Raw genomic sequence first — 17,755 nt, forward strand, 5'->3', positions numbered from 1 at the left:
GCCCTGCCAGTCCCTGTGACCTCACCCAGCCTCTGGGCTTAGGTGTCCAGGGCCTTGGGCCCCAAATCCAGTGCCTGGCTTCTCCTGAGGCCCCAAACTCGGCTCCTGGCCATTGCTAATTAGTCCCAGGCGAACGTGTCCACCCCTCAGTAGGCTGGGATGTGTCCCTCCAAGTTCCAGAACCTCAACTTCCGGGGGGAGGGGTGGCGTGGCCTCCACGCAACACCTGAGTGTGCGTTGGGCGGTGGGTGGGGGGCGGGCGCGAGGAGGGGCCACGAAATCTCAGGGTTCCCTCCCAATCCCAGAGTCCGAGGAGCTGGTTACTGTGGAGACAAGCCCCTCCCCTCCAAACAAGAAGCAGGAGGGAGTCGGGGAGAGGCAGGCACAGTCAGGCCTGGGCTGACGGGCGCGGCCTGCAGCGACCCCAACCCCGTGGCCCCCCGGCGGGAAGGCGGCGGCAGGCTCCTGCGGGCAGCTCCTGAGTCACCCCGACACAGGGACGCCCTGCAGCAGGGAGGTCGAGGCGAGGAGGAAGAGAGGTGCAAAGGCACCGACGGGGGCAGGGGGCGAGGCGCTCGAGCTCCACTGGTCCCCTACCTCCTGCCAACCGCGCCTCACCTCTTCCTCCTCCTCCTCCGCTTCCTCCTGCCCCCCGCCCACGCCTTGGGCCCCAGGAACCCCATCTTCTTCGGGGTCCCGGCTCCGGAAGCTGCTCAGCACGACTCCCCCGGGGGGGCCCGAGTCCAAGAGCAGCCGCAGGGGCCGCGGGAGCATGGCCGGGGGAGGAATCAGCGTGGCTGGGCCATGGGGCGCCTGGGGAGAGACGGGGGGGGGTGCAGGGTGGTCAAGCGAGGGAGGGGTGCGTGGGTGCCCGAGTCACCGGCCAGGAGCGGGGGAAGGGCAACACCGGGTGGGACATGGGGGCCCTGTTGCATTTGGGGGGTGCGGGTCGGGGGCGGTCGAAGGGTGCTCCGGCTCTGACCTGCTCGGGAGGGGCGGGGGGCGGCGCGGACCCCGGGCGCTGGTTCCCGTCGGTCTCCGGGCCCAGGCCGAATCCCCTCCCCGGCTTCTCCGCGCCCTCCCGGCCCTCCCGCCCTTTCCGCTCCCCCCTGCGTCCGCCCGCGCCGCGAGCGGGAGCCAAAAGGGGAAGGAAGTGAGGACGGGAGCCAGGACGGCGGACTCGGGAACAGCCGGGGCCGCGTCCCGGAGCGCGGGTGCCCGGCCCTGCGGCCTCCGCCTCGGGGGGTCGCGGAGCCCCCCTCTGACGTGGGGACAGTGATTCCAGGCGCCCAGGCCACGCGGGGGCAGGAGCGGGGTGTAACATCCCCGCCCTCCAAGGGCCAGGCTGAAACTCCCGCGGAGAAGCGCTGTCGGCGGACAGGGACCCCGCTACCCCGCCCCCGCGGCGTGACTCTGGCCAAGCCCACCCGCGCGAGGAGCGGGCCGAATCCAGCCCGGGCTTTCCAAGAAGCCCGTGGGCCCCGCCTCCTCGCGGGGGGCGGGACCGGAAGCCACCACTTCCGGTTCCGGAGTCAGTGGTCCTGGGTTTCCGGCACTCCGAGGCCGGGATCTCGGTTTCCGGTGGGCATCCTGGGGGACCCTTAAGCTTGGTGGCGCCCTTCGTGGATTGCTTCGAAAGGAATGGGGGTTGCGCCGCGGGGACATTGAGGGGTTGGGGCTATTGGGAGTGGCCAGCGGTGACCGGAAGAAGTGTGCTTGGAAAAGGGGGGTTCTGGGAAAAGGAGAGGCCCCGGTGGAAGCACTGGTGGACAGTTTTATTCCCGCACGATTAGACCCGCTCCCCCCGTCGTCCCGGCCGGCCGTCCTGCCCTTCGGAGGTCCACAACCCGGGCGGCCGGTTCACCCGACATTCAGCGGTCATTTGAGGGGCGCCCTCCAGTGGACGCTGCGATCCGTGCAGGCGTGGGGTTACAACGGTGGACAGCCAAGCTCCCTGCCCTTGAGGACCCGACTGACCCGGGAGGGAATGCAAGGATTCACGCAACCACTTAAATACAACCACGTTGAACCACACGAGAGGGACACGAGGCGGCCCACGGAGAGTGACGGGGCTCGCCTAGTCAGGGACCCAGGGTGGGCGAGGGTGGACCAAGCAGAAGGGCCGAGTGGAGGGAAGAGGGCTTTGGGTGTGACAGCGTTGCGAGGAGGGCTGAGAGGCACCAGGTGGGGCTGGAGAGGTAGCCTAGGGCCCGGAGAGCCGGGAACACGGGGGCCCCGGAGCCCAGGCAGAAAGGGTTCTCAAGTGTGACCCTGACTGGGGCTGGGGTGGGGGAGTGGTGGGGTGTTTCTAAGAGGATTGCATGGGATAAGTGGGGTCGATACGAGTTTTCATAACGACACTGGGGTGTTATTTCCCGTTAGCGCTCTCATTCTGTAAGGGTGTGCTGTAGCGTTTTCTAGAAGAGACATAGTATTGACATCGCACTCACACTTAATGGAAGATGTGTGCATTTGTAGCCTCGTGTGTCCATTTTCCCCTTAATATTCATTTCTAATAGAGTTAACGGCCAGTCGTTAGAACGCACAGGCAAAAGTTCTTTAGGGACCTCGGTTAATGTTCAAGAGGCCAAAAAGTTTGGCAACTACCCCCCTAGAGTTCTAAAGTGAATGTTGTAAGACTTGTGGCTTTAAAGGAAGATTCTAATGACTGGGTGGGGAATGAGTTGGAAGGAGGAGGAGCTATTGAGGGGACACAATTTGGCGGCCCTGCTGCAGCTGCTCAGGCCAGAGATGACGTTGGCTTCGGCAGGGTGCTGGTGCTGAGAAAGCCCTCACTGTGCTTTCTGGAACAAGAAGGAAGCAGGTGAGGAATTCAGCATTTGGGGGGTGGGATGAAACATTCAGAATCAACTCGGAAAGACGAACCTTCACAGGTACAGGGGGTGGAGGAATGGCCCGGCTACCTTGCTCTGGGCTTTCTGCCTGCTAGACGCTGTGCTGAGTGCGTTATTGTTTTGAGTTTATTTTGACCCAGCGAACTAGATGACAGGGTAGAACTGATAGGGTTCTCGAGGGTGTAACTTTAGGGGGTCAGCGCACCAGGACCAAACCCCAACTTTTCCATTCACAGCTTAACCCTGTGGCACCAGTGACCGTGTGAGGTTGGGCTACCCACCATGCTAAGAAACCATCACCTACCTGGGGAGATTGAGCATTGGAAACATGGCTAGTCTGAATTGAGATGTGGCCAAAGGTCCTAAATTGAAACTGGTGTTTTGAGGATTGAGTGCTGAAGACGTCTATGATTTCTTATACTGATTACACATTGAGATAATATTTTAGATTCTATAGTTGGAGTTGAATGTGTTAGTATCAGTTCATCTGTTTCTTTTAATGTTTTTCTTGATTATTTTAATTGGCGTTGTATTCCTATTATACTCCTCCCTCCTTAAAAAAAATAAAGCACCTAGTCGATTTCAGCCCACAGCGACCGAATCAGGACAAGTAGAACTGCCCCTGTGGATTTCCAAGATTCTAAGAAGCCCCATCTTTCTCCTGAGCGGCTGGTAGTTTCAAACTGGTGATCTAGTGATCACAGCCACTACACAAACCAAACTCACTGCCATTGAGTCATTGCTGACTCACAGTGACCCCCTGTAGGTTTCTGAGACTAACTGTTTTTAGGGGAGTAGAAAGTCCAGTCTTTCTCCCAAGGAGCTGCTGGTGGTTTTGAACTGCCAACCATGCGGATCGCAGCCCAATGCCTAACCACGACACCACCAGGGCTCCTTATGAGACAGCTTCACCTAAATAATACCTGTGCTCCTCGTGCGATGACCTGCCCAAGAGACTGAAATGTAGGTTACGGAGCTTGTTCAAGGGGTCCTATAGTTTAAGAATCTAAGCGGCTGGAGTGTGAGAATTCTAAGCGTGTTTACTCCCCACCCTACTAGCAGCCTCCTCCCATGAGTGACCAGTTGGGGGACGAGCTATGGTGATAAAGGAAAATGATGAGTTGTTACCTTTTCCTCTGACTTGGAAGTGGACAGGTGGGCAGCTGTAGAGAGAGATTGAGAAAGGATGGGATAGAGTGAGGGTCTTCTGGGAACAGGTAGAATTGTCCTGGGGGTGGGGTCAAACTCACCAAGCCAGCCCAATGTCCTAATGAGGCCGAGGAGGAGGAAGGCTGAGAGGAAGAGCCCCATGCTGTCCTCCAGGGAGGGCCCGGAGAGGCCTGGAAGGAAGAGGGGTGGCACTGAGCTTCCGGCAGGCCCGCCCCACCTGCACGGGGCTGTGGTATTCCTGCATCTTACCTGCCACTTCCAGGGTCACTTCTGCGCTGCGCCCTGAGACCGGCAGGCTGGGGTGGTGGATACGACAGGCGTAGCGCATCTGATGCTGCTCAGTGGTGACGGGGGCTGGCTGGAGGTGCCCCGAGAGGCTGACAGAGCCATCAGAATGGTGGCGCAGGGTGGAGAGCCACTTCTGCCCCACAGCCTCCTGAAAGCCACCCTCCGGACCCCCTCGGGTCTCCCACTCTATCTCTAGGCCCTCGGAGGGGTAGAAGTGGGACGCAAGGCAGACCAATGTCGGGGGGGCCTCTCCAGGGGCAGCCCAGACGAGGGGTGCTGGCGTCAGGGACACTTTAGGGGGTTCTAAGGAAAGAGTAGGAAACAGGGTAATCATTCACACTCTTCCCCCCTCAAAGACATTCAGCTTCCCTTCTGGATGTCCCAGAACTACGGGTGGGGGTGGGGGTGCGGGGAGAGCTTGTGTTTCCGCTCCCAGGATGCTGGGACAGGAAGTCCACTGTCTCCCCTTCGCCACAAGCACCATAATAAAGCAGCTCAGAGGCCCAGTGACCCTCTCCCTCTCCACGGCCAAGAGCCCCACCCTCACTCACTCAAGCACCCCATCCTCCATCCCCATCCCTCTCTTAGGCAGCCTCCAGCCCCAGTGCCCAGCCTTTACCCATGGGGACTCCCCACTCACTGTACACAGTAAGCTCCAGGGTGACCTGCCCTTGCAGGTATGGCAGGTGGACAACGGCCAGATAGGCGCCCTCCTGGGTGGGTCGCACTGCAGGCAGCCGGAGGGTGCCATTCCCGGTCCATGGGCCCCATGGCTCACTGTCATCCCACGAAGCAAAAGTCACTGCCCCGTCTCGGGCCGCTGGCACCTGCCCATTCAGCCCTGGGGTTGCGGCCAGGAGCAAGTGCCCCTTACCCTGGTACTGGTGTCGCCACTCCAGCCCGAAAGGCGGGGGGCCTAGGGCCAGGGATGCTGCAGCCTCGGGGGTGGGGGGCACATAGGTAAAGCTCAAGTCCAGCAAGGCATCCTGACCCAGTCGGATCCGAGGCGCAGGGGTGTGCGTGAGGACAGTCAGCACGGCTGGAGAGGGAGGGCAGGGGAGGAGGAGGGAGGAAAAACAGAGAAATGAAGCTATTGGAGGGCTCAGCTCTAATTTTACCCACTCCACAGAAACCTCCCCCCCAGCCCTCAGGAAACTCCCCCGCTGTGCTGGCACCTGGTCTGGCAGGGGCGTGAGTGAAGGGGTAAAGTGGTGACCAGGGGCAGGTAGTGGGCGTTGTCAAAGAGCTGGAAAGGGCTCAGTGCTTGGTATGAAGGTGAGGTTTCTGCCAAAAAAGCAGCCCTGGTCGTGCTGGGCTGCTGGCCACAAGGTCAGTAGTTCAAAACCATCAGTCGCTCCGTGGGAGAAAGATGAAGCTTTCTACTCCCGTAAAGAGTTACCGTCTCGGAAATCCACAAAGGGCAGTGCTACTCTGCCCTATCGCAGCACTCTGAATCAGACTCAGCTCGACGGCAGGGAGTTTGGTGTTTTGAGTTCTGCCAAAGGGGTTGGTTTTTTCTTTCCCTTGTGCTGCAGTGCTTTGCCGAATCCGTACAAGGTGTTTCTGTCCCATCCCGGATTGCTTTTTGTTGTTTCTGTTTGCTCCTCCACAGTAATAGCTCTTGGCGGCTGCTCAGAACACACAGCCCACGTGAACCCAGCGGACAGGGGGATCCGAGGCATTCTTGATCCAGGCTGAGCCAATTCCGTCTCCAGACGCACCACCTTGAAGAGCCAGGCCTACCTTAGTGGCTGATGAAGGCAGGGGTGACCTCTGACCCTCAGTCCTACCAGGCTCTCCTTATTGGTGTTGCATGCATTAGCTATGGAAGATCCAGGCTCCGGCCTAGACTCGAGTACAGGTCCCAATGCTCTACTGAGGCCGTGTCGTGCAATGGTGAGGTGCCTAGAGCCTGGTTATCTTTGTTCAACCCCCCACTTGGCAATTACCAACTAATTGGCCAAGTCCATTAACTTGGACCAGTTACTATGTCTTCCCATGGCTCAGCTTCTCAGTCTCTACAAGATAACGGCTTCATGGGGTTCCGGTGAAGGTGAGATCCTGTAACGCCTCTTGCTATCCAAAGCTTGCCAGGCTCCGGATTCTAGACAACAAACGCACCTCTCCAGGTCCTGCCTGGAGCAAAGGGAGCCTGCCACACTGACCATGCCCCCACCTCAACATAGTCTCCGCGACATCTCCACTCTGTCGCAGTGCCTACCTGCTTTGCCTGGACGGACCCCCACTGGCCCAAGGTAAGCACTTGAAGTCACCCAGGCTCCTTCTAATGAATCTTCTAGCAAATATTTATCAAGCCCCTGGAATGTTCAAGATGCATTGCTAGCGGATCGACAGGCGGTCTCTGCCCTCAAGTTGCTTGTAGTCCAGTGAGGAGACAGACAAGTGTATCAGGCCTTAAATTCCAAGCATTGGTTTTCCCGAAGGCTTTGGTTTACGGTAAGAAATCTATTTTGAGTCTCCACACACATGCCGCTTCCATGGAGTGCTTTCTGACCACTGGCAATGTAAAAAGCATTTTGCCTCCGGCAGAGTGCGTTTCAAAGTGGCTTGCTGCCATTGCCCTGGCTGGCCCGGGGACGGGCAGTCTGGCCCTCAGGGATTTGCCTGTGCACACCCTTGATGGGAATTGGAACATGGGTACCTCCTGCTTATGGGTCATGCCCCCTCCTCCCCAGAACCAATCCCATAAACTTTTTCTACTCTGCAATACTGTGTCCCAACCATAGTCCCTTGCCCATTTCTATAGTCCCACCCGCCACTGTGATGAGTGGATCCGCAGCCAGTCGTGATTGCTGGCCATTCCCCTTTCTCGTCATTGCTTCATAGCCTAGCTCCATGCTTGTGAACCCTTCGGACCCCATGAGGACCTCATACTGAAGAGCCCCCTCATCCCAGTGATTTGCATTTTTTCTTTGTCCTTTTAAGATTTAATAAAGGGGTCTCTATAAAATATATTAGGATTTGGGGCTTACTCCCACCCCCACCCCCAAGGACAGTCCTTTTTGGGTCTTAACATAGTTCAGGCTCCACTTGAGTTCTTTCTGGCCACTCACCTAGCAACAGAAGGCTCAGGGAGGTGGCCCTTTGCTCCAAGGCAGCAGTTCTCAACCTGTGGGTCCTGACCCCTTTGAGGGGGTCAAACGACCCTTTCACAGGGGTCGCCCGATTCATAACAGTAGCAAAATGACAGTGATGAAGTAGCAACAAAAATAGTTTTATGGTTGGGGGGTCACCACAACATGAGGAACTATAGTAAAGGGCCACAGCATTAGGAAGGTTGAGAACTACTGCTCTAAGGTTTACATGGAGAACCCAGAATTTGCCTGAGTGTCTCCTTAATAATTTAAGGGAAATAACATCATAATACCTAGTTTGGGTTAAAAGTTGGGGTCCTGGTGGCATGATTCAATGACTACAGTATGGATTAACAGCTATGAAAAGAAAACCAGTCCCTCACAACTGGACCAAGAAACAGCATCGTGATTAACAAAGAAAAGCTGGATGCTGTCAAGGATCTCATTTTACTTGGCTCCACAATCAACACTCCTGGAAGCAGCAGTCAGGAAATCAGACAAGGCATTTCATTGGGGAAATCTGCTGTACAGGCTTTTTTAAAGTATCGAAGCGCAAAGGTAGGTATCACTTGAGGGTTAAGGTCCGCCTGACCCCAGCTGTGGTATTTTCAGTTGCCTTACATGCATGCGACAGCACGTCGGAGATCTGATACATTTGATTGATGGTGTAGGCGAAGGATATTGAAAACACTATAGACTTCCAGGAGAACGAACACATGTGTCTTGGAATAAGTATCGCCAGAATGTTCCTGAAGGGCTACAACCGCAAGATCCGTCCAACATACTTTGGAAATGTTATCAGGAGGAATAGTCCCTTAAAAAGGTCATCTTGCTTAGGAGAGGGACAGTGGAAAAGAGAAAGCCCCTTGCGAGAGTTGGGTTTGGGGTCAACTTGACAGGGCAAGGAATCTCAGTGGCATTTAAGACCTAGTAATCTACATGATGTCGTCCAACACATTTAATCAGCTCCAGAAGGGGGTCTGCTGAGAGCAGATGATCAGCTGTGAAAAGAATAGGGTGAAACTCAATCTCCCTACGTAGGTGACAGCCTTGATGCATCTGAAAGGACATGTTCTCAGGGGGATGTGTGAACCTACTTCCTATATACGTGGATGCAGTGGGAAAGCTTGCTTGCTTCTTGCTGGGTCTGGATGCTGCATCTGGCTCATCCATCTCTGGTTCTTAAGATTTGAGCCAATGGGCTGTCATATTGCCAGCCAACCTGGGGAGTTGTCAGGGTCTTTCTCTCTGAACTTTCCACCTTGGATTCCTACACCTCTCCTGTCACAAGCCTGACCTACTGATCTAGGATTCACCCACCTCTGTGGCCCCCAGGCAGTGGTGACCTTGGGTTCATCAGCCCCCGAAGCTACATGAGTCCGGAGAAGCCTGTAGCTTAAGACCGGACTCACCGCGTTGGAATCTGCCTGGGCTTGAATGTCTCCAGTTGTACAAAAGTGTGAGCCATTTTCCTGATACCAATCTTCCCCTGTACACACATATCTAAATGTCCCCGGCTTTGCTCTTTAGAGAACCCAGCCTAAGACAGCCCTCAGGAAGATGCGTCGGCCCTTTCCTATGGAGGCTGCTTGGAGTCGGCTCTTGGGTCTCAGGGACCCGAAAATTGGGTGGCTCATCGCACCCCGGAAACTGCGCCCAGTGGCTTTGGCGCTGTCACCATACCACAAAACAAGCATATGGAATCTCACCGTAAACGCCATGGGCATCGCTTGGCTTACCAAGAGAGAAAGAGATAGAAGGAAAGTCAAGAGGCTCATGAACGTTCAAAGAAGGCAGAAAAGATGATTGGCCTGAAGGCCAAGCTCTACCATAGGCAGCTGAGAAAATACAAACAAAAAAGACTATCAAAATGTATGAAAAGAGGAACACCAAACAAGAATGACGAGAAGACCCCACAGGGAGCAGTGCCTGCCTCTCTGCTGCACAGGGAGGGACAGTCTCGAGCTAAAGTCCTGTCCAATATGATCAAACGAAACCGAAACGAGAAAGCGGGGAAAGTGGAAGTCCCTCTGCCCAAAGTCCATGCCCAAGGGGTGACTGAAACACTAAACGTGATCCGAACAGGAAAGAGAAAAAAGGAGACAGGGAACAGGATGGTTACTAAAGTCTGCTTGAGGGGGGAGGGGAGCTCTACACGGAAACCACCAAACTGAATGACCCATTGACCCACGAGTGGGCTTACGTTTCAAGAAGGCACATGCTCCTTGCATCCTGAACATAAAGCCACCTTCTGCTTCCCAATGCGCGGTGGAAAGCAGAACCCCTCGTCCCCACTGTCCACAACGTTGGGTGTTGTTCCCAAAGGGGGACGGTCATTGAAGGGAGTGTGAGCGAACTGGGCCTGGTGACCAAGGAGGCCCGGTGCTGTGGGGAAATGTGCCCAGGTGCCCAACACTCCCGAAAACATGGCCCCACAGAGGCGGTCCTACTGGTTTGATGGCACGCTCATACAAGGAGCCCCCTGTGTGTGTGAGGATGACACATGAACCAGGAGACCCCCATGATGACCGTGTTTCTGAATCCCACCAACAGTTTACCTGACTGACATCAGCAAGAGAACTATGGATTCAAAAAAGAGCAAAACATTAAAATGGCCTCGTTGTACAAAAAAAAAAAAGAAGGATCAATATAGTGACTGTGACAATGGACTTATCCTAACAACAACATACCTGTGGGTATGCAGTCAGTCGTCCGTGAGCTGGGTGAAGGTGGAATGTATATTGAGTACTTAACTAGAGGTGATACTCAAGTTCCACCTTTATCCCTCCTAGGCAAGTCGATCGATGCCTTCACTGCCTTACTGAAGTCACCCCTTACCTCTTGCAAGAGAGAAAAGGAGAGAGAAGGGGAGACCAGACTACCACCAAGAAGAAAAGGGAGATGTGGAGCATATCATTTGGCCCCAGCAAGTGGCCCTGCATGCACTGGGAGACGCCCGGACCCAGGAGGGAGTGAGCTAGCACACTAGAGAACAGTGTAAAATGGCAAGAAGCTGCCATTGATTTCAAAGGCAGCATCTGCCCCAGAATGACACTCAGCAGGCAGGAAGGGATAAGGAAGAAGGATGAAGGAAATGGTCCCCGTTTGCTCTGTAAGCTTTCCCATCAGTGTGCACGCACACAGGTAGCAGCAGCAGCTGACCAGCAGGAGGCAGCACCGTGGGCTTCCTGACCCTCGGTGAGAAAGCTGAGCACCTGGGTGCAGGAAGCTTGCTGGAAGAGTGCAGGGCGGAGGCCAAGGACCACCCAAGAGTACCTGTGGGGCATGGCTGAGGAGATGCTGTGCTGACCAAAGAAGAAGCTCCTCAATCGTTTCTGATCCCAAATTGTAATCTATTGCTTCTCTAGTAAATCCCATAATCGTGAGAATTGCCTGTGAGTTCTGGTGGCCATTACAATGAATTGTCACACCCAGTAGAGAGGCTGAGAGTCGTGGGGGAGGGACGACTTGTATTACCTCACTACCATCTGCCAGGGTCGGTAAAAAGTGCTGGAGCGTGGGGGTCTGTCTAAGCTCTACTTCATAGGAATCAGCCTTGGTTGATCTTGATTCTCCTTCCCTTTTGTGAAGTTAAAGGTCAGGTGCACCTACCATACCATGAGTGCACCTCCTCTCTGGTCTTGCTAGCCTGTTTCTCTTCCCCTTAATCCACCCTCCACATGGAAGTCACGGTAGCTAGAGCGCTGACCAGACCACTTGCCTGTCTAAAAAAATCTCTCAGCTACCTAGCTAGATGGTGTAGGCTTTCCTACCTCTGCTCCTTACAGGCTGTGTGTTATTGGGCAAGTCACTAAACTGCTCTGTGAGTCCATTTTATTAATTTGTAAAACGGGGATAAAACCAGCGCCATCAAGTTGATTCCTCCTCATAGCAACCCTAAAGGGTGGAGTAGAACGACCCCTTAGGGCGTCCACAGCCATAAAACTTTACAGAAGCAGACTGTCCTGGCTGTCTCTAGTGGAGTGGCTGGTGGATTCAAACCATTGGGGTTTCGGCAAACAGCTGAGCATTGTAACCACTGTATCATTTTCTCCCAAACATCTAAGTACTCAGTGTCCTTCAGCTTAGTTCTACCTCTCATCCCAGAGGTGCCTGGACACTCCAGGTAATAGCAGTCTCTTTTCTTTTGTGAGGAGGCCGAGTGGTTGGGCTGCAATCCACATGGTGGGCAGTTCAAAACCACTCGCAGCTCCTCTGGAGGAAGACTGGACTTTCTACTCCCATGAACAGTTCCAGTCTCGGAAACCCACAGGGGGTCGCTAGGAGTCACCATTGACTCAGTGGCAGTGAGTTTTGAGAGAGTTTTTCTTTTGTGACAATGTTGCCTGTAATCCTGGATACTTGGCCTACAAAGTTAAGCCTTTCGCAACTTCATGGGATGGTCTAGCAGTTTTAAAACAGCATGCAGTTCCACTTCGTGTCTAAGGAAACCTAGGCATAGTCTTGAAGATTGTTAAATGCAGTCCACAAAATTAAACAAAACCTAGAGGTTTCACAGTCTAATCTTTAAGCTAACAGTAATTAATAGGAGAGTATGGGATATTGGAAGCAATTTTAGACCTGCATCCTATAAACTGTGCTTTGCGAAGATGCAAAGGTAACTATGACAGGGCCAGAATCGTAAGGACGCCTTTCACGTTAATTTTTGTAGCATGGATAAAAAGATTTTTGCTTTCCCGTCTGTTAAAAAGGTGAGTAATACCTATTATAAAGTATCAATGAAAAAAATGTAATCCAAATCTAATCAAGTTTCTAAATGCAAACTACCAAGAAGCCAACATCAAACCCACTGTCGACGAGAGTTGATTCCAACTCGCAGAGAAAGTTTACAGGAAATGTAGGAGCAAAGTCAAGGGCACCATAAGGACACAAAAGTGGAAAACGGACAGTGTAAGACACGAAATAATAACAATAATATATCATCGATCAAGGACTCACGAGGGCGGGGACAAAGAGGAGCTGACCCCAAGGGTTCAAGTAGAAAGAAAATGTTATTTATTCCTTGCCATTGAGTGAATTCCGACTCACAGTGACCCTACAGGACGGAGTAGAACTGCCCCTGTGGGGTTCCCAGACTGTGACTCTTTACAAGGGCGGGGCCTCCCTTAGTTTGCTAGATGACTAATTTGCAGCCAGAACTGAGAACTACTGAGCCTTACCGTATTCTTGGTGTGAATAGATAGGTATTGAAACAGCGAATAAATGAACACAGTACCTCTGTTGACAGTTACAATGGCAGGTAGATGGGAAACAGTGAGGCCGTGTTACACATGGATAAACAGAGGCATTATACCCCTACCTACTGGGGCATAATCCAGAGAAGGCTCTGTGGTCCCTGCTCCCGCCCAGGGGGGCTCAGGGTTTCAGGTGGGCGGTGTAGGCAGAAGTGAGGGCAGCAAAGTGTGTGCCACCTTCCCCTTCCCTGATCCTGGGGGGTCACTGTCTCTTAGATGGCAAGGAGAGGGTACGGGGCCAAGGGAGGCGCAGGGGCTTGGTTGGGGTTGACCTGTCAGCCTGAATTTAAAATTGTGTAAGACTGAGTGAAGTCCAGGACTCTTCCCAGACCATGCCCACCACTGTTGGCTGTGAGGAGAGCCCCTACGTGTCCGGGTCAGACCGGCTCTATTCTTGCTTTAATGGCCTTTTGTCTTCGCTTGCCCCAACCTAGCCAAGGGCCCGCCCGCCCCATCTGTGCGCCTCAAACCGCTTCGCACGGTACGATAAGCGGTCCTTGCCGTGTCTTACGTCCACCCCAGTTGGGTGACCACGAAGAGGCTGTGCATCGTCTCGCGCCGCAGCGGGGGCGTTGCAAGGTAGCGTGCCAGTGGATTTGCTCGGCTAACTGCTGCAGGAGGCCGGTGTGGGTGCCCGACCAGGTGAACCTGAGACCGCGGGAAATAGTGCCTGCTTCTAAGCCCCGCCCAGCCCCGCCCCCACTCTACCTGGGCCGGCGTCCCCCAAAGCCCCGCCCCACGGCGCGCCTGAAAGCTCCGCCCCCAAAACTAACCTCCCACTAGGGTGGCCCCGGTTTCACTGGGTGCGGAAGAGAAGTGGAAGGACAGACAGAGCGTCCAACGTCTCACCTAGCAGACTCGTGCAGCGAAACTGAGTCCTGACCGGGGAAATGACTCGCTCAAGTGCACACAGCTCGTTACCAGCACATCTGGACCCGAGACGCTGCGCATCCGTCCTCACCTGCCCTCCCCACCTACCTGTTGCCTTGGTGATGAGACCCGCCTCCGGCTCCGGCTCCGGCTGCAGGAGGCTGGAGAGGCTCAGGACCCGGCTGGACACGCTGACCATGAGCCAAGGCCCGTCCAGGGACCGCGGGCAGCTGCGCTCCGGGGTCAGGCCTCTGGCCCAGTTGGCAGAGGCGGGCAGCGGGGCGTAGCGGCTCATCTCGCAGTGCGGCGCCGGGGCGCCCCGCGGGTAGCGCCGGAAAGCGGCCTGGAGGGTCCCCGCAGGGTCTGTGAGTGCAGAGGAGGCGGCTCGAGTCCCGGGACCGACCGCGCGGAGAGGGGCGGGGTGGGCAGGGCCGGGTAATCTCCAGAGCACAGGCTATGGGGGCCGGGGACGTTTGGAGGTGGTCGGGCGCATTTTGCAGAGGGGGGGCCGACTTCGGGGCGAATCCCGGAAGACTCACCGTGCACACGGAGGTAGAGCTGGGGATCGAGGTCGGGCCGGGGCGGAGGCCCCCCGGGGCCCTGGCGCAGCAGCAGGGCGGCGGGTTTCTTGGACAGGCCGCCGCCACCCACATCCTCCACGAGCCAGCACTCAAGCACCCCGGGCCCGGCCGAGATGGCAGTCGCCAGGCCTGGGAGAGGGTGCGCGCGTGAGGCGGCGGCTGGGAAGGTCCGCACCCCCGCACCCCACCCCCGGCGTCGCCTGGGAGACCGCCCTCACTCCCCCGTTCTTGGGCAGGACAGAGTGGGGCTCGCTCACCCAAAGCCACAGAGAGGAGCAGGGACCCGAGCTTCATGGCGCTGCTCGCTTCAGCCCTGAAGTCTCCTCTTCCCCCTTTTACTTTCACTTTCTTCCTTAGTCAGCGAGGGGAAATCCCGGCTTAGACGACAGGGTGTGGGAGACAGGTGCCCGCCACCCTGGCCAGGCAAGGATCCAGGAACACCCCCTACAGTTGTCAGGGCACCCCCGCCCCCTGGGCCACCCAGCCCCATGCTCCCCCCGCCCCACTCCCTTGCATGCCCCTCCCTGGGGATATTTGTCCTCCTTTCCCCCACTTGTACCTGGTCCCCAGCAAAGACGTACAGGGCTTGTCAGGAAGTCATGTGAAATGATCAATAAATATTTTAATCACCGTTAAAAAAAATAAGATTTAAAATAAAAACCTTGTACTCCTACACTACTTCCTCCCTCCTTGTCTCCCCCCTCCCTCCCCTGAGAACCGAATTGGGGAACCCTCTGGGGATGGGGGGAGGGACGAGAGGGCTTGAGTAGAGATGGGGGGGGCTCCTCCTATGGGAGCGAGAGGTTCTAGGACAAGGATGGGGCTCGATGGGCTGGTCTCCACACAACACGAACACAGATGTCTGGCACAGACAACCACCGCACTCCAGCCCCCTACACCTCGCCCCACTCTGTGGAGCGGGGCCTTCGGTGTGCCCAGGTGAGGGGAAGGAAGGGCTGAGTTCTGGGGGTGACTTGTCCAGAGCAGAGGATGGCTGAGAGTGGAATGGGCGGATGTTGGTAATAGTGACCTTGGTCCTCCCGCCTGGGTATATACAAGTGAGTATATACAAGTCCATCGAGAGAAGGAAGCCGATGGGAGACCACCTGGGACCCTACCTCGTCCTTCCTATTCCCTCTCCCCAAAGCTAACCCCGATAGCTCTGCCCCCTCAGTTTGCCCCTCCGCCGCCACTGAAGCCCATCTCCACCTTGTGGACACTAGTAGGGGACCAGACCCTTGGGCTGGGAGGGGGCGTGGCCCCACTCGTCTCGTCACCACTCCCCCCGCCCACCCGGTGGGACTCTCGCTTGGGCTGCATGGCTGGCCCTGTGGGTGGCCCAGGCCCCGCCCCGCCCCCTGGCCCGCCCCCGCCCAGGCGATGCCACCTCTCGCAGTGACCCCGGTGGCGCATGAAGCTGTCGCGCCACATGAACTTCTTGGCGCAGACGCCGCACTCGTAGGGCTTGAGGCCCGTGTGGGTTTTCATGTGCTCGGTCAGGTGGTGCTTCATCTTGAACTTCTTGCTGCACACGGGGCAGTCGAAGGGCCGCAGGTTGAGGTGCATGTTCACGTGGCGGTCCCGCATGCTCTTGTGTGAGAAAGCCTTCCCACAGTGGCACAGAAAGATCTTATTCCCATCTCCGCCACCTGGACCCCCCGAGGCCCCGCCAGTGCTCCCTGGCACACCCAAGCCCCCAGCCGATGCCCCCGCCAGGGTCACTGCCCCATGCTCTGCCTGGTTCCCTGGTGACTGGCCTGGAGCCTGAGAGGAGGAGGAGGAAGAGGAGGAGGAGGAGGATGGAAAGACCAGGATTTGGTTGCCCTGCGGATCCAGGGGAAGCAGGGGCCTTGGAGGGTGGGAGGGGGTCGGCCCCCCTGAGTCATCCAGTCCTGCCCTAGAACCCCCACCCTCATAGGGGCCAAAGTCATCGGAGGACTCACAGAAGTTGACTTGCTCCTCCCCCTTATTTGGGGGCTCGGTCAGGGTCCGAACATCACTTATGCTTAGCGTAGCTTCAGGCCCTCCCCCCGCTGAGATCCCGGAGCCACCCCCGAGCTCTTCGTCTTCATCATCCTCACAGGTCAACACCAGGTCTTCCTCCTCCTCCTCCTCCATATCCGCATCTTGGGGAGCCAGGGGTGCCGGCGCAGGGCAAGTCCCCCCCTGTTTCACATACACCCAGTGTTTCTGCGGCACGATGCCCGAGGGTGCGTAGGTGGGTCGCCGGAGTCCGGTCCCAGGGACCACCGCCCCCCTGCCATCCCCACCATCGTCGCACAGTTCATCTGCCTCCGGCAAGAGTTTCCCAGAGGTGGCCCCTCCACTGCCAACCACGGGGGCTGGGAACACAGGGCCACCTCCGCGCCGCTCCCCGCTGCCCACGGCAGAGGATGCAAACGCCTCTTGGGAGGAAGCCGAGAAATCCGTGGACTCCCGGGGGCTGAAGTAGTTGCTGCTGCTGGGAGACTGGTTCTCACTGGCCTGACTGGACGCATGGGAGCGCACGGAGCCCGCGGTGGCAGGGGCCACGGTGCCCACACTCCCTGCGGGGCCCCCAGCACCGGGGACAGTCACGGAGGCGGCCGAGGCCCGGCCCTCGCGGAGGAGCTCGGTGCATTTGTGCACGATGTGCCACATCTGGAGCACGGAGCCCACGGTGAGGAAATTGACAATGTCAGCAACGGCCATGCTGAGGCGGCCAGTGTACGCAGAGGCCAGGACGGTCTCGAAGGCCCCGGGGTCCATGACGCTGGGCAGTGAGATGGACGTCATGCCCTTGAGTAGGACCTGGTCGTGGAAGTAAGGGGAGGAGGCGGCCAGAACGGCACGGTGAGCCCGGAACTCGCGGCCCTGCACGCGAATGGACACGTCGCAGAGCTGGCCCTGGAGCCGCTGCTGGTTGAGGGATTCCAAGAGGGCACTGGTGACCTCGGGAAAGGACACGTGTACCACTGCAGCCGCTGGCAGTGGAGGCTGGGCCACCGGTAGGGGCAGGGGAAGTGCTGCCCCACTGGGAGACAGGGATGACGGCTCCATGGTGTCGAGGGAGGGGGGGGCCCCCCCCAGCCACAGGAACAAGGGAAGGAAGAGGGCGGCCGGGGGGGTACCTGGGAGGGAAAGAGAAGAGTAACAATACCACATGACAACGATACAGCCCTTCACAACTAATAGACACCTGCCCAGGTACCATTCATTATCGGAGTCGCTCCCCACAAACAACACTCGTCAGAAAAGCACAATCCTCATCCTCCTCAACTCCCTTTGACAGACCAGGAAACTGAGGCTGAGAAAGATTAAGGCATGATCCAAGGGCACATATCTAGGAAGGGGCAGTGCCAGTAACTGTAGATCTAACTCTAAATTCAGCGCTCCTTTAAAGGCGGTTAGAGGAATAAGATGTTCTCAGGGAACGGGGTACCCCCTTGGAATTACACCTGATTTCCCATGTGCCTGAGAGTCTGGCTTTCTGAAATCGACCTTTTTGGTGTCGTGTATACCCTTTTCTTGGGGGCGTGGGTGGGAGTGGTACACAACTGTTCCCGTCCTAAAAAGAAAACCATCCTTCACTTCATCCCCCTTAGGCCAGGCCCTAGCTCTCGCCGAGCACGCCCCGTCCCCCCGCCCCAGCTCATCCTTAG

The 17,755-nt window shown here is 56.6% G+C and overlaps 3 protein-coding genes and 1 pseudogene across 5 annotated transcripts in view; 1 reads left to right on the forward strand and 3 right to left on the reverse strand.

The window, feature by feature from the left end:
* The window catches only part of RGL2 (ral guanine nucleotide dissociation stimulator like 2), an 8,541-nt gene extending 7,497 nt beyond the window's left edge, over window positions 1-1,044 (reverse strand). Inside the window, exons 1-2 of one of the 2 annotated variants that reach the window (XM_004711746.2) lie at window positions 983-1,044; window positions 619-813 (exon numbers count right to left, since the gene is read on the reverse strand). In XM_004711746.2, coding sequence (XP_004711803.1) covers window positions 619-774 — 156 coding nt within the window. In that variant the 5' untranslated portion in view covers window positions 775-813; window positions 983-1,044. Of the gene's footprint in view, window positions 1-597; window positions 814-982 lie in introns of both variants that reach the window. The other variant, XM_045292941.1, reaches the window with a different exon arrangement.
* A 710-nt stretch (window positions 1,045-1,754) lies between these two features.
* Window positions 1,755-14,542, reverse strand: LOC101653895 (TAP binding protein). 2 transcript variants are annotated; one of them, XM_045292859.1, is made up of 8 exons: window positions 14,372-14,542; window positions 14,073-14,243; window positions 13,642-13,876; window positions 4,954-5,352; window positions 4,275-4,616; window positions 4,106-4,195; window positions 3,984-4,018; window positions 1,755-2,804 (listed from the first exon to the last, which is right to left on the reverse strand). In XM_045292859.1, the coding sequence occupies exons 2-8, from the start codon at window positions 14,184-14,186 to the stop codon at window positions 2,793-2,795; spliced, it is 1,227 nt and encodes a 408-aa protein (XP_045148794.1). In that variant the 5' UTR covers window positions 14,187-14,243; window positions 14,372-14,542; the 3' UTR covers window positions 1,755-2,792. The 2 variants fall into 2 exon arrangements, with proteins under 2 accessions (XP_045148794.1, XP_045148793.1); XM_045292858.1 differs by having other exon boundaries at window positions 13,642-13,896.
* On the forward strand, window positions 6,480-9,866 carry LOC105979451 (annotated as a pseudogene).
* Window positions 14,543-14,711: 169 nt separating the features above from the next.
* On the reverse strand, window positions 14,712-17,653 carry ZBTB22 (zinc finger and BTB domain containing 22). Its single transcript, XM_004711747.2, has one exon. It carries the CDS (start codon window positions 17,256-17,258, stop codon window positions 15,285-15,287), a length of 1,974 nt encoding a protein of 657 aa, XP_004711804.2. The 5' UTR covers window positions 17,259-17,653; the 3' UTR covers window positions 14,712-15,284.
* Window positions 17,654-17,755: the final 102 nt, after the last annotated feature.

Source organism: Echinops telfairi, unplaced genomic scaffold, assembly GCF_000313985.2.
Source record: "Echinops telfairi isolate 266 unplaced genomic scaffold, ASM31398v2 ScPeMD7_655;HRSCAF=1070, whole genome shotgun sequence".
Classification (NCBI taxonomy): Eukaryota; Metazoa; Chordata; class Mammalia; order Afrosoricida; family Tenrecidae; genus Echinops; species Echinops telfairi.